The 14413-nt window shown below is 42.0% G+C and overlaps 1 protein-coding gene across 1 annotated transcript; it reads right to left on the bottom strand.

The window, feature by feature from the left end:
• Window positions 1-10: 10 nt before the first annotated feature.
• On the bottom strand, window positions 11-6962 carry msh6 (mutS homolog 6 (E. coli)). The gene is made up of 10 exons (XM_055029339.1): window positions 6552-6962; window positions 5661-5863; window positions 5375-5553; window positions 2704-5260; window positions 2256-2539; window positions 2061-2178; window positions 1470-1559; window positions 1238-1392; window positions 209-408; window positions 11-134 (listed from the first exon to the last, which is right to left on the bottom strand). The coding sequence occupies exons 1-10, from the start codon at window positions 6815-6817 to the stop codon at window positions 53-55; spliced, it is 4134 nt and encodes a 1377-aa protein (XP_054885314.1). The 5' UTR covers window positions 6818-6962; the 3' UTR covers window positions 11-52.
• Window positions 6963-14413: the final 7451 nt, after the last annotated feature.

Raw genomic sequence — 14413 nt, 5'->3', positions numbered from 1 at the left:
GTGTTTTTTTCCCTCCTGAAAAGAACAAAAATAGAAACAAGGGTTTGTGGAACTACAGGGTGTTAAGCAGTTGAACGAGTGAAGTGAAGCGTGCGTTGTCTGGAGCAGCATCTTCAGCCAACTGGCAGAGTTTCCTGCAGGGAAAATGAAGGGAAACTCAACAGAGCTGCAGCATTAAACTTGCTTCACATTTCAAAAGGAGACACACCTGAATAGTCTGAGTCTGATGGTGCTTTTCTCAAACTCTGTGGCCTTCCTGTGTCCAGACTGGATGACCTCCTCTGGCAGGTTGGCGAGCCGCGCCGCGTTGAAGCCGTAGCTCTTCGGACAAGCACCAGCGATGAACTTGTAGAGGAATGTGATCGTTTCCTGACTTGGATCCTCACATTCGTTCTCCACCATGCATGCCTGCAGGGGATAAAACACAAGTTGAAGTGGAAAAGTGAAGGCGATGGCTGATTTGGTGGAAAGAAGCACAAACTTTCTTCTGCAAGGTCAAACGTTGCTTCAGGAAGCTGTTTGAGGCCGGATCAGAGGATGCAGCTGTTCTGTAATCTAGATGAAGCCACCAACTGTTCAAATTCTCCCCAACTGTGATCTCTTGGTTATTGCTTCACACTTTATGTTGAGTTTTAAAGCCCAATTTTATGACTTGGAAAGAAATAGATTGGGACATTTGGGAATCAAATATAATGAGATTCAACATATTTTCAACTTTGAAAGACCAAACTATTAGTTTAAAGTCATATTTAGACTTTCAATCAAAAGATGCATCATCAATTTCAAATCCTTTACTTTTGTTTCACTAAATATAGTGTTTTAAGTTGTGATGTGAGGGCAAAAGTGATTTCTACAAAAGCATTCAACTGCCAGAGCATGGAAATAAATATTTTCCATTTTATAATTATGACAATGTGTTTTTTTTTCTTTCAAGTGGTGGAAATGGTATTCTATTGGGAAGATCCTGATAGGATCTTGGATTGAATTCCAATAAACTTGTTCTTTTACACCACTTGTGAAATGAATAAAGAAAAGTCAGTTTTCTAAAATTTAAATCACACATTTATGGCTTTGAAAGTCAAATTTCTGACTGAAAACAGTCAATTATGAATTCAATTCTTTCATTAATGACAAAACATTAATGTATATGTTGAAAATATACCTCCATAATAGGAAACATTTAGGTGTTTTTTTAAAATATTAAATTAAAGGAATGACAGATTTGTGCTCCTCTTACCATGTGACCGAGTCGCACAGCGGCGTTGTTAGCATAGTCCTCCACTAGGGAGTGGTAATGCGTGGAGAACAGAGTGCGACAGCAGATCTTCTCAGCCAGCTCCTTCACAACAGCGCTGGCGATGGCTGTGCCGTCGTATGTTGCCGTGCCCCTTCCTACAACACGCCACAGCCTCATGAGTCACCGTGACAACACAATGACAGGCAGGAAGTGGCGCAAATCAAAGTCTCACCGAGTTCATCAAGGAGCACCAGAGAGTGCCTGGTGGCGTGGTGCAGGATGCTGGCCGTCTCACTGAGCTCCACATAGAAGGTGCTCTCCCCTGCAGAGGGACAGAAAAACTATTTTGACCGGAGGAAGCAGCTCAGGTCGTCATGGATACAGGTACACGGCAGGTCCTGATGCTCAATTACAATTTTTTGACTGGAATCTGATTTTTTTTACGCGGTTGTGACGCCACTAAGCCTGTCGCAGTAAGCAATAATTCAACCGATCACCTGATGAATTAAAATGAGATTCATGTTGTCCCTTCATATTATTGTTTGTTTTTCTCATTTTTCTCTACCACACACTGGATGACAAAAGCTTCAGTTTAGTTTTTTTAGTCTCAGCTAGATTTTTTCTGAAGGGCAATTTTGTTTACAGAGACTTCAGTACCTATTTTATTTGTTGTTTCAGTTGTTTTGTTAATTCTGGATATTTAGTGTGATTCAGTTTCAGTGTTACGTGTTGGTTAGAAATGAGTTTATTGTTCTCCAAGAGGGTGAACTTGCATTATCATGCATTAGCCTGTAGTGGAGGTTAAAGGTGTGTGTGGCGTTACCGGCCATAATTCGATCCGATGCTCCCAGCCGAGTGAAGACCCGATCGACTGGAGTAAAGCAAAGGCTCTCAGCTGGAACGTAGCATCCGAGCTGAGCTAGGATAATCACAAGTCCACACTGGAAAAACAACATTTATTGAAACACACTGGCAGAGAGCACAAAAAAAGGTTAATTTAATGGAAAGACAGACCCACCTGTCTCATTAGGGTGGATTTCCCCCCCATGTTTGGCCCTGTTATAAGGACACATGAAGCATGACCTTCTACCTCATCACCTTCACTGCTCCCAGGGCAACCGACGAAGACGTCGTTAGGAATGAAGTCATCCCCAAAAAACGTTTTAGTCACACACGGGTGACGGGAACCAATGAGGTTAATGAAGGGCGTGCCGCGGTCATCGTCCTCTGGTAGGACTACCTGGGGTCTGGCCATCGGCCCGTCCCCACCCAGGCTGTAGCGGGACAAAGCCAGCAGAACATCTGGGGGAAAAAAACCCCCACAAAAAATGAAACTCAGGAGAAACTGAGGGATGAATGAACAGAAAGTGATAGTTGGGAAAGCCAAAGAGCAGATAAATATATGGACAGCTGGAAAGATAAATGGACAGAGAGATAAGTCTCCATGTGACGTCAGCGGTTCTTACCCAGTACGGCCATGCATTCCACAGCTGTCCTCCAGTCTCTGTAGTTCTTGTCAAAGTTGTAGAAGAGCCTCCTCATGCAGTCCTTCAGCGCTGCGTCTCTCTTCTCCTCAAATCCCTGCAGCTCTGAGAAGAGCCGCTCACTTTCCTTTGTCACGTAGCGCTTCCAGCCTTTCTTGGTGGATTTCACTTCATACTCTTCAGGGATGTTCCTCTCTGAAACACTGTCAGGAACTTCCATCTGAAAGCGGTTCCGCCCGGTTCCCCAGTATGCCATGTTCTTACAGCCGAGCCTCTTCTTCTGCCGCTCCAGGTAGTCCTGCAGATCCCGTTCGCAGGCTTTGATTCCTGCGAGAGCCTGGTCGAACTCCGGATCAAAGCCGGTCTTCGGGGTTATGACCCCAGTGGTGCAGGCTTTCTGGTGGTCGAAAGCTGTTTCCCAGCGCTTCAGCTCTGCCGACAGATCTGGGAAGAGGCCTTCCTCTTCCGTCTTCAGGGTGACAATCTGACGAAGCAGCGTGGAGCGAAAGTCGCCTGAAGCCGGAGTGAAAGTAGAAATGATCTCTTGCATGGTTTTGAAGCCTTCTAGAGCTGACAGGAAGTCGGCAATCTTGCGCTTGCTGTAGGTGACTTCCTCATAGAGCACCGCTCTGGAGTCCGGGTGGTCCTGGCCCTTCAGAGGGGTGCCAATGCTGTGGATTTTACTCAGAAGCCGTTCCAGATCCGGAAGCTTCTTCAGCAGCTCTGAGACGTCGGCGGCCTGAGCCTGCGCTGCAATCAGGTCGTCCATGGCGTCCAGCCTGTCCCTGATGGAGGTGGGGTTACACAACGGAGCACAGACCCACTGCTTCAGCAGCCTCTTACCAAACGGAGTAGAGCAGGAGTCTAAACGCTCCAACAGCGTCCCTTCGGTTCCCCCTGAGGCGTTCTGGAAGATCTCCAGGTTCGCCAGTGTCACACCGTCCAGAACCATCCGCTGACGGGTCTGGGAGAAAAAACTGGCGGGTCCAGCAGCTTTCTCTAACTCCACATCAACAGGGACGTACTCTTCGAAGTTGGCCATGGAGAGCAGCTCTTTGTCGACCAGACATTTCTTCAGGTAGAAGATGCAGCCGCCTAAAGCCGACAGCGCCAATTCATAGCCTTCCTTAGGAGACAGACACAAGGAGTCAGTCTCCGAGGTCATCCTCCGCAGGAGATCAGGGAGGAATCCGTCTCCAGCCGTCTCCTCAAAGTAATTCTCCTCTGAGAGGGTTTTCAGCGTCTTCTGAGCATCCCAAAACTGTGTCCCTGCGTTCAACCCTTCCTGCAGCGCGGAGGACAGAGACGCCTTCAAGATTTTGCGGGTCTCGGTAGACGGGTTACTCTTTTCAAAGAGAACCTCAGCAGGGGGGAAGTGTGCAATTAAGGTGCGTAGCCGTGAGCAGTGGCGATCATCTGAGAACTGACCAATGTGAAAATATCCCACTGATGTGTCTGCGAAGCAAACGCCATAGGAGCGATGGCGTCCAGAGCTCTCGTCTTCAGCCTTTTCCTTTAAGCTCAGGAGGAACTTGCTCTGGCTCTCTGAAGGAGCGCCGTCCAACACACTGTAGGTTTGGGTACCGCGGGTGATAATTCGGCAGACTTCCCTTCTGACAACGCGGTCAAACTTCGTGGGCTTGGCCATGGTCTTGCAGCGTGCTTCCATCATTTCCGGGGTCTCTGTTTGCTCCACGCGGGCCACCTTGTAGCCCTTCTGCACCAACACGTCTGAAAAACGCGCAAAGCCAATTTCCGGGAAGCCAGAGTGCGCCCACGTGCCTTTCATGAACGTCAGGCCAAGCTCGTTGACACCAATCACGGCGTCCATGTGGTACAACTCGTAAAACTTTCCCACCTTGTAGAAAATCACAGTGTCAAACATCCCAGACTTCAGCTGCCACCAGCGACGCATCCCAGGAGTGTTTCTGTTCAGGAAGTCTTCGGGTACGTACAGGGTGGTCGGGTCGTAGTCGTCCTCACTCTGACGGCGTCTCTTCCCGTCCTTCCTACGACCGTCCTGCAGCCATTCCAGCTTCTCATGATCCCAGATTGTCGCCCCTCCGGTAGGACCGGATCCGTTTGCTTGGCTCTCAAAGCTGTCTGGGGCCGAGAAGGCAGACAAGCGGGATTTGGCTTCAGCTGTGATCGTTTTTGGAGCTCGTTTAGGTCCAGCTGAGGGCGTAGACGGCATCTTTGCTTTCTTACTAACGGATTTATCTGCGGGACGTTTGCGCTTCACAGGTTTGATCGGGCTGTCTGCTTCCGATTCTTGGCTGCTCTCCTTCTCCTCCTCTTCACTGCTCACGGTCGCCTCTTCCTCCTCTTCCTCGCTGGTGGATGCAGCTTGCTCTGGTTTGAACTCCTCGTCTGATCCGTCGCTGTCTGAGGCCACGATGATGCGGCGGCGCTTAGATTTGCCTCCTTGCTCTGCGGAGGATCGCGAAGAACGTCGACCGACTTTGGACGACTTCGCTTCTTTGCTTTTCTTTTCGTCCATGTCACTGACCTCTTCATCACTCACTGTTGACTTGTCAAGCTAAGAAAAAACAAACAAGTAAATTTCAAGTAATGATTGAATTAAAACTTTAACTGAGTTAAATTCAAGGTCAGTAATTAATTAATCTCATTCTAACAGGCTTTTTATATTCACCTCCATTTCTTCTTCTTCATCCTCCTCTTCCTCATCAGATGGATCCCTGCAGACCGGCATTTTTAGTCGTTTCTCAGGACTATCGAAAAAAGATTTATCAGCAAGCTCCATTGCACGACGGATCATAGGTTTGCTGCTGAAGAACGCCCCCCCCGGTTGAACATCACTGCTGTCAGACCCTGAAGAGACACAATCTAGATTAGATTACGCGCACAAGGACTCAATACAGACTGAAACATTTCAATCATTTATACTGTTTTAATTATGACTAGTATAAACAGCTCACCTTGGTACTCTCTAATGTATTTGGTGCTGACCCATCCTCTAGTTGGAGGTTCATCAAAGAAATGGACATGTATGCGCTGATCCCGACCTTTGCCCCTCATTTGCTGGCCTGTCAGAGGTTGAGGTACCACCATGCATGGCCACCAGGGGTGTCCTTCCAGTTTGGCCCACACTAGGGCTCCAGCACCAAATGAGCATTTGGAGCTGCCAAAGAGGAAAAGTCACAAATCAAATAGTGTAACTTCAATATGTTTTAAAAACAAGAATTGCTGCAAAAGTTTGACTAAAATTAATATGACATTTATGCCAGTGACAGAGGATGTAATATTATAGCCAGAATGCTATATTTAAGTCATTTTTTTTAGATAAAAGTCAACTATTAATGACCTAGAGTATTGAATATTTTATACTCTGATAAACCCAGACCCCCATTTTATCTGCTTGGAGATAAATGGTTAAATAGAAAAAAAGGCAGACTCTCAAAAACAATAAGCTGCTACTACAAAACTGTCAGCTTTATAGCTTCAGCTATTTAAACTTCTATTCAAGAATAGTCTAGGATAGGTTGTTGTTGATCACTTATATGTTTTGTATTCTTCTTTTTGACTAGAAAGCACTTTAGGACAGTGTTGTAAATAGTCTACAACTAGAACACAACCTGCAAATCATCATCATGCCTTCAGTTTTGATTAGAGATGATTCACGTTCGAGGTTTACAACAAAAAGGCTTAGTTTGCAACCACAACCTGCATCACACATGTGAGAACTACAAATTTGTTTTTTGCAACGTTTTGAACATAAAGCATGCTAACCATGCGGTCATGTTTTCAGTCAGACGGGGAAATAAAACGTTAACAGCGACGCCAGGAATTACACGGTTCCAAAAACTGACCTGTTTTCAGTCGTCGCGGCCTTGTCTCCGAACAGCTTCTTGAATCCTCCGCTTGCGGTCTTGTTCTGTTTAACTTTGGTGTTCTTACTCGGCTGCTGCTGCTGCTGGTTGCTTTGCGTCTGTCTCGCCTCCTCCTTGGGAGAAGAGCTGGACTTTTCCACGGAGCTCGGCAGGTCCGCCTCGGCCGGGGAGGAACTCTGCTTCGGTTTGGAAACCGTCGGCGGCGACTTGGTGAAAAAGTTGAACAGAGAGCTCTGCTTCGCCATGTGCTCTCGATCAAATTCAGCTTTCGCTGCCTTTTCCAGATACAGTCCCGAAAGGTAGAGCCGTCCTGAACCTCCAGTCGCCTCTATCACCACCACTTAGCATCCGGTAGCCACTGCGCTCGCTACTCGCGGGAAACAAACGCTGTCGACGTTGAGGGCGTGAACAAAAGCTTTGACCAATGACAGGCGACGACACTTAACGTGGAAGAAACGAAATCAAAACACAGCTTCGCTTGTTGGTCACGCTGTTGGCGCGAATACTTCATTTTCCTCATAAACATACAAACCATACCTCGTGGTCCACTTGAGTACCGAAAATTGTACTCTAGTGATAGTATCTACTTCAATATACTTTTACTCAAGGAAAAGTGAAAAGTATCCGCCCAAGACTGAGTAGTCTAAAGTCTAACTGCAAAATACATAAATATACGTCTGAACATTTACACACAGTATAAAGTTTGGATAAAATAAACACTTTGAGGATTTTTACAAAAAAATATTAACCCCCCTTTGAACCTTTTCAGGTTTTGCCAAATTATTTTTTTTAATTTTTGACAAACCAGCATAAGGCAGAACATAACTGTGAAGTACATAGAAAAAAAGTAGTTTTTAAGTGTACCTTAAAATTTTAGTCTGAGTTGGCTACTGTTATGAGCTTTGATTAGGCCCCTATGTCCACCTCAATTTCAAGTGTTGTGTAGTCTCTTATTTTCCACCAGGCTAAGACACTTTAGCTCTAACAGGAACAACGCTCTCTCTCCTTGATCATTGAGACTCTGTGTAGAAAGTGAAGGGATTGCTATCAATTTAATTTAGAGCAAACATGGGATTTTATTCAAATTAATATCAGTTTTACCTGTTTGTCTTGTAAAGAACCCTGAGATGAGATTTGTCATGTAATGCTGCTAATTAAACAAATGTTTATATTGCACAATTTTCTTACCTTTCAAGAGTTTGGTATAGAAAAAAGAATATAGATTTTTTTGATGAACAGTTATTATCTGATGAGGTGGTAGATAGCAGATCTTTCTCTAAAGTATCACAAAAAGAGCTGATGAGTATAAAATGATGTGTTATATGGGACTCTCCATTATCAAATGTGTGCAACCGAGTGAAGCTGTAAGTGCATCCCACTTTGAACCCATCAGCCTGCCTTTGTTGCAGCACAACTGCAGCAAAGGGACAGCTGCAGCAAAGCTGAAAAAGAGATGAGAGGAAGCTATCAGCAAAGAAAATGAATGACCTCTGTGTCAGTGCAGATTAGCGTTACTCAAAGCGTTTCCTGCAGTAGTCATCTATCACCAACAGAGTGCAGCAGAATGACAGAAACCTCACTTGAAAACCAGTACACACTATACAAAAAATAGTTAATTACAGGATTATTACAAGAGCTGTTGAAATCTAACTTACAGCTATATATATTGTCCTATTTGAAGTCAGATTTGAAAGAAACGTCAGTAAAACTCTTTATCTGAAAATTGTATTTGCACAACATCACTGCTGGACAAAATGCTGAAATACTCCACTGGAGAGAATGCAAAACCTCCACCACAATAATGATCATAAAATAAAGACGGCCTTACATATTCCACACAAGCAAACATCCTCCCACGTATGACTTTTTTGGCGTATGGTGTGTGGGTGATAGAAAAGCATCTAATTAAGATGGAAACTCACACAGCAGTTATGTCTCAGTTCAGTAAGACAAGAGACCACCACTGTAACAAGAAGCAAACAATAACTAAACAGTAAAATCAGAATCTGTAAGGAAGATATCAGACTGATGCTAGGTTGTGTGTGTCAATGTTCATCAGGCAACTCATACAGAACCTCAATAATCAGTGTCTTTTAGTTCAATGAGAGCAGCTAATTATGGCTCAATTATACAAAATTGAAGAGGATTCTCAAATAAAGGACAAAGAAAGAGAAAATTGCTCACCTTGTTCTTTTCTTCTCAGGTATAGTATCCAGCTGCCCGGAAAACAGGAGCTTTAGAGCAACTAATTATCAGTGAAAATATCTTTTGTAGCCAACAAAGGGCATTTTTTTAAACCGACTCTAATGTGACATTATGAGAAAATAGAATTTTTGTCTCTTTATTTTAACATTGATCTGAACTACTGGATAATGCCACGTACAGCAGAAAACAAACTCTTCACATCACTGAAACACAGTGACATGAGAAAAGCTAATTTCAGAGCAATCCTGAAAGAAAATCTGTAAGAGTTCACAAAAAACTTGAGGCTGGGAAGGAGGTTAACCTGTTCATACATCCAATTGAATATTGAGGCTGAGAAGAAAAATGGGCAAAAAAGTATTGACTAAATGTCTGTAGCTGGTATAAACATTTTCCAAAAGACAGCCAAATGGATCGAATATTTCTGAAAATGTGACAACTGTTGTCACATTTTCTCAGTATTTTTGTTTCTAAATAATTTTGAAAACTGTGTATCATTTCAATTCCATCTCACAATTCTGGTCTGCTAACAGTCATATTCAGTAAATTAGATTCAGATGAGGCTCATTTGTGAGATTAACTAAACTGAAACATCCCAAGATATTACTAAAAATTTTCATAAAGACAACCTGTAGTCAAGTAAAACATACACTGGAAAGAAATTGTTTCTAATTTACAGTAAAATAATGGCAGCAGAATTTTACCATATAAATACAGTATGCTACTATAAATTAGAGAATTATGAGTTTCTTTTCAATGTTAAACTTTATTTCATATCTCTTCACATCTCCTTCCCTTTCAGTGACGATACACTGAGAGCAGCAAACAACACACTCATAAACTATTCATATCCTAAACACACTGGAGGACATGATGGTCTCTTCCCTGTCTGGGCCGAGTCGAGTGTTTTATGAAATAAAATGGGTAAGTAGAGTAAAACGCAGCATTAGATGACCCTATAAAATGTTACAACTTTGTCTGCCCTCTGTGATGCGGCCATCACACGGTTTTAAAACTGCTCCAGGAGAAATTGATGTTTTAAATGCAGCCTTCCCATCTGCTTAAATTATGCACCAGGCGGCAAAGCCGAACATTTTTCCTTCTCGCTTTATTCTGAAATGACAGATTAAAAGTAATGTTCTCTGTAGAGAGTAAACAGAAAGTGACCAATGGCAAAGCATTTATTCTCACACTGAAAGTAATCTGGACCCGGCAGCACATGCCCACATCAGAAAGAATGACTTTTCATCGTTTCCATTCTTGACTAAGAAGACATGCAAGTCCATGCAAGTTGGCTGAAGATCCTACTTCTGTTGCTGAAACAAACATATAGAGAAGTCATAATGTCAAGGCAGCTTTTAATCCAATTCACAAAATAAAACATCAGGAAAAGCTGTACTTTGCAAAGTTTTGCTGTCCTATGCTGCTTGGTGGCTCTAAATTAGGAAAATTGCTTCAGTAGAGTGTCTTTCATCATTGTTAATGAGGCCAATTAGTAGTTTGAAGTAACACAGTGCCAGACACTCAAGAATAAACAAAGAGACCCTACACACAGTGGCTTGCAAATGTATTCATACATAGAGTTCTAAAAAACATTGTTTAGTAGTTAAATTAAGTATTATAATGGTTTAAAATTTTCATCTCATATTAAGGTTGAAATGTGAATTCAAAAATATATTCTACTCCTTTAATGTAAATATATATATATATATATATATATATATATATATTATATATATATATATATATATAAGTGCATAGCTGTTTATCGCACGGATTTTGTTCTTGCCATTGAGCTGGCTTCTCAGGACTTGCCTTATTCGTTGGAGGTATTTAGCTGTGGCTCCTTTCCTTGTGACCTCATCGAGGTTGCCATTTGCTTGTGGTATACCTAGGTACTTGTAACTGTCCTCTATGTCTGCTATTGTTCCTTGTGGGAGTGAAACTCCTTCTGTGCGGATGACCTTCCCCCTCTTTGTGATCAGCCAACCACACTTCTCTAGTCCGAATGACATCCCAATGTCCGTGCTGTAGATCCTGGTGGTGTGGATCAGTGAGTCGATGTCTCGCTCACTCTTGGCATACAGCTTGATGTCATCCATCCTTGAGGTGACTGATGTTGGCCCCATTTTTGAGTTGGTATCTGTAGCCAGTCTTGTTGATAATTTGGCTGAGGGGGTTCAGGCCTATGCAGAACAGGAGCGGGGACAGAGCATCTCCTTGGTATATGCCACATTTGATGGACACTTGTGCAAGTGGTTTGCAGTTGGCTTCAAGGGTGGTTTTCCACAGCCTCATCGAGTTTGCAATGAAGGCTCTCAGAATCCTGTTGATGTTATACATCTCTAAGCATTCAATGATCCAAGTATGCGGCATTGAGTCATAGGCTTTCTTGTAATCAATCCAGGCCATGCACAGGTTGGTGTGTCGGGTTTTGCAGTCTCGGGCAAATGTGTGGTCTACGAGGAGTTGGTGTTTGGCTCCTCTGCTATTTACACCGATACCTTTCTGGTGTGGTAGATCTACCAGATCTACCACACCAGATAAGACCCAAGGTGTAGGTTGTGCAAGGAGGCCCCTGAGACAGTCCAGCACATAACAGCAGGGTGCAAGATACTGGCAGGGAAAGCGTACATGGAGCGACATAACCAAGTGGCAGGCATGGTGTACAGAAACATCTGTGCAGAATATGGACTGGAAACCCCGAGATCAAAGTGGGAAACACCCCCAAAGGTGGTGGAGAACGCCAGAGCTAAGATCCTGTGGGACTTCCAGATCCAGACAGACAGAATGGTAATGGCGAACCAACCAGACATTGTCGTAGTGGATAAAAATCAGAGGAAAGCCTTTGTGGTAGATGTAGCAATACCAAGTGATTGCAACATCAGGAAAAAGGAGCACGAGAAACTGGAGAAATACCAGGGCCTCAGGGAAGAACTGACACTTATATATATATATATATATAGATATATATATATTATATATTATATATATATATATATATATAATATATATATATATATATATATATATTATATATAATATATATATATATATATATATATATATATAGATATATCTATCTATCTATATATATATATATAGATATATATCTATATCTATATATATATATAGATATATATATATATATATATATATATATATATATATATAGATATATATATATAAATCTATATATAGATCTACACATAGATCTATATATAGATCTACACATAGATCTGTTGCATCTATCTTGGGAGTAGCGAAAAATGGCTATTCTGTTTCCATCTGTCTTGTTTTAAACCCCATTTCGCTTCGATAGGTCGCACCGCCACTGCTTGACCTGTCAAAGTATTTTTTATTTATTGATTAATTTATCCACCTTTGTTGCCATGCCTTGCATGCTCTCTTGTTGCTCCATATCAGTGCTGATAGAAACCGAGGGGTTCCTAAAGGATAATGAGGAACACACTACGGACTCATGAGGAGAGTAATTTGTGAAGCACCGCTGAGGATGTAGAGAGAGAGAGAAACAACATGAAACAAAACTCAGCCCTGTCCTTCCTTCCTCTAACCCTCCTCCCCCCTGTCTGCAGCTTTATAGGGTAGAGCAAATAAAGCCAAGTTCTCTCTCTGTTGTGGCTGTTACGCTGCACTAACATAAGACAGACTTTATAATTACAGGGTTTCATTATTTCTTAATGCTAGGACCTGCAGACTAATTAGATCCCCTAATATAAATGTAGTCTTCCTCATTGCTCCACATTTCCTCCACCTGCTATTGAACTAAAATGCGTACGTTTCATTCACATATTAATTCTGCTGCCTCAGGTGAAGTGAAGACAGCCACAGATAGCTGAGTGATAGTGCAGTCAGCAGGTTTAACAGTGTATACATTTTTTCCTGCTCACAGAGAAATGAGGCAAAATGAGGAAGAGGAGGTTGAGGAAGATCTTTTGTATGCAGTTTTTTCCTTCCCTCACAATAAAAAGTTGAAATTCTGTACATATTCAGAGTTGTTTAGTCTGTATTTTACACATTTTCTAAAAATATGGAAACCAAAACCATCAGCTACCCAGGAGAGAAAAAAAATCTTGTATTATCACGGTTTTTCATCATCTGTAGGATTTATGCTCCACTTGAGACACACCGAGTTGTGAACGCTGCACACTGATTTGCAATTCAAAAGCTATTTAACCACCCTCATTTTTAAAAGAGTTTTTTTTATACTGCTTGGCCCTAAATAACAGCAACTTGTCTATTCCCAACAAGTGAGTGAAAACCAAAGCGCTTTCTTTATTTTTAGAAGGCATTGCATTCACTGTCTCAGACTAAAGCACCATTATTATGCTTTGAGCAATGTAATTATGTTGAATGCGATGCCATTTCACATCAATCTTTATTCATTTATCCTTACTAATTGAAAAGATTTTTTTTACAGTTTAATTGAGTAAATGTCGTACTTCTCTGGGTTTCTTAAAAACAGTTCCTTCTCTATTATTATGAAGGAACATATCAGTGTTTATACAACTATTGCATGTCTTCATTTCAATTGGGTTTTTGCATGTTTTTGATTAAGTGTACTCTGTACACTGGTGTGAATAACAACAACAAAACCCCCAGAAACAAATAGGTAAAGAAGGATGCAGCCTCCCAAAAAGAGGCTCTCTGAGCCTGCAATAATGAATTTGTTATCATTTAAGTGAAAAATATAAACCTGTTCTTGACAGAAAACATTTGACCTTTATCTTAGTTTTTTAAGGCAAATCAGTCATTTTAAAACACGTTTTTCTGACACCAGGAAGGCTTTTTCAGTTTCACCCTTCAAACTAGACATGCACTTCCTTGTGTGATGATAAGATATCTATAACAGCTCTGTCTTGAAGACTGTCACTGCCTAGAGCTGTAAATAGAAAAAAGACTGCTGTATTGACAAGAAAAAAATGAGAAATGTCAGAACAAAACTGAAGTTATTATCTTTGGTCCTAAAGAGGAACTATCTAGAGTCAATGGAGAGCTTCAGTTGTTACAACTAAACACCAGCGATCAGGCTCGGAACCTGAGAGTAGTGATGTTCTCTGACCCGAACCTTCAGAGTCACATAAAGACAATCACAAAGTCAGCCTACTATCACCTGAAGAACATCTCCAGGATTAGTGGACAAAAGGACTCCAACGAGCAAATTTTGATCATAAACCTTGATTTAATATGTTAAATCAAGGTTTTATTAGCTAACATTTAATACACTCCCAGAATAGTGCATATTCATTTTTCTTTGCATATAGTTTCAAGTTATGTTGAGCTTGAGTTTTGTTGTTCTTGTGACTTTTGCGATAAAAATTCTTTAAAGTACCGCCCCCAACACCTGCAACCCCGAGTCACTGAAGTGTTTAAAGCTGAAAGCTTTTCTCCTCACCTTCAACTTGATTAGCCTTTTATCCGCTGTGAACTCCCACAATTTAGCCACGCAGACAGCCAATATTTCCTGTATTGCTAAACACCTCTCTCTGCTAATCAAAGATCATATCAAAGTGCATTAGCTGAACTGGTGAGTTGGCTTTATCTGTTAACCCCTCTCTCCCTATGCCTCCTCTCCAGTGGTAATTGAAGGAGAAGATGTAAAAAGGGTAATTGCCTCA

The sequence above is a fragment of the Poeciliopsis prolifica genome, unplaced genomic scaffold (genome assembly GCF_027474105.1).
Source record: "Poeciliopsis prolifica strain line A6 unplaced genomic scaffold, Auburn_PproV2 SCAFFOLD005, whole genome shotgun sequence".
In the NCBI taxonomy this organism is placed as follows: Eukaryota; Metazoa; Chordata; class Actinopteri; order Cyprinodontiformes; family Poeciliidae; genus Poeciliopsis; species Poeciliopsis prolifica.
Note: the sequence above shows the minus strand (reverse complement) of the source record. Positions and strands in the feature narration are given on the sequence as shown.

Excerpts from the sequence above, each read along its gene's own strand:
- msh6 (XM_055029339.1), bottom strand. The coding sequence starts at position 6,817 with ATGGCGAAGCAGAGCTCTCTGTTCAACTTTTTCACCAAGTCGCCGCCG. Across the intron at positions 5,261-5,374 it reads ATGAAGAAGAAGAAATGGAG|CTTGACAAGTCAACAGTGAG; the intron begins GTGAATATAAAA and ends GTTTTTTCTTAG. Across the intron at positions 1,560-2,060 it reads ATCGGATCGAATTATGGCCG|GGGAGAGCACCTTCTATGTG; the intron begins GTAACGCCACAC and ends GTCCCTCTGCAG.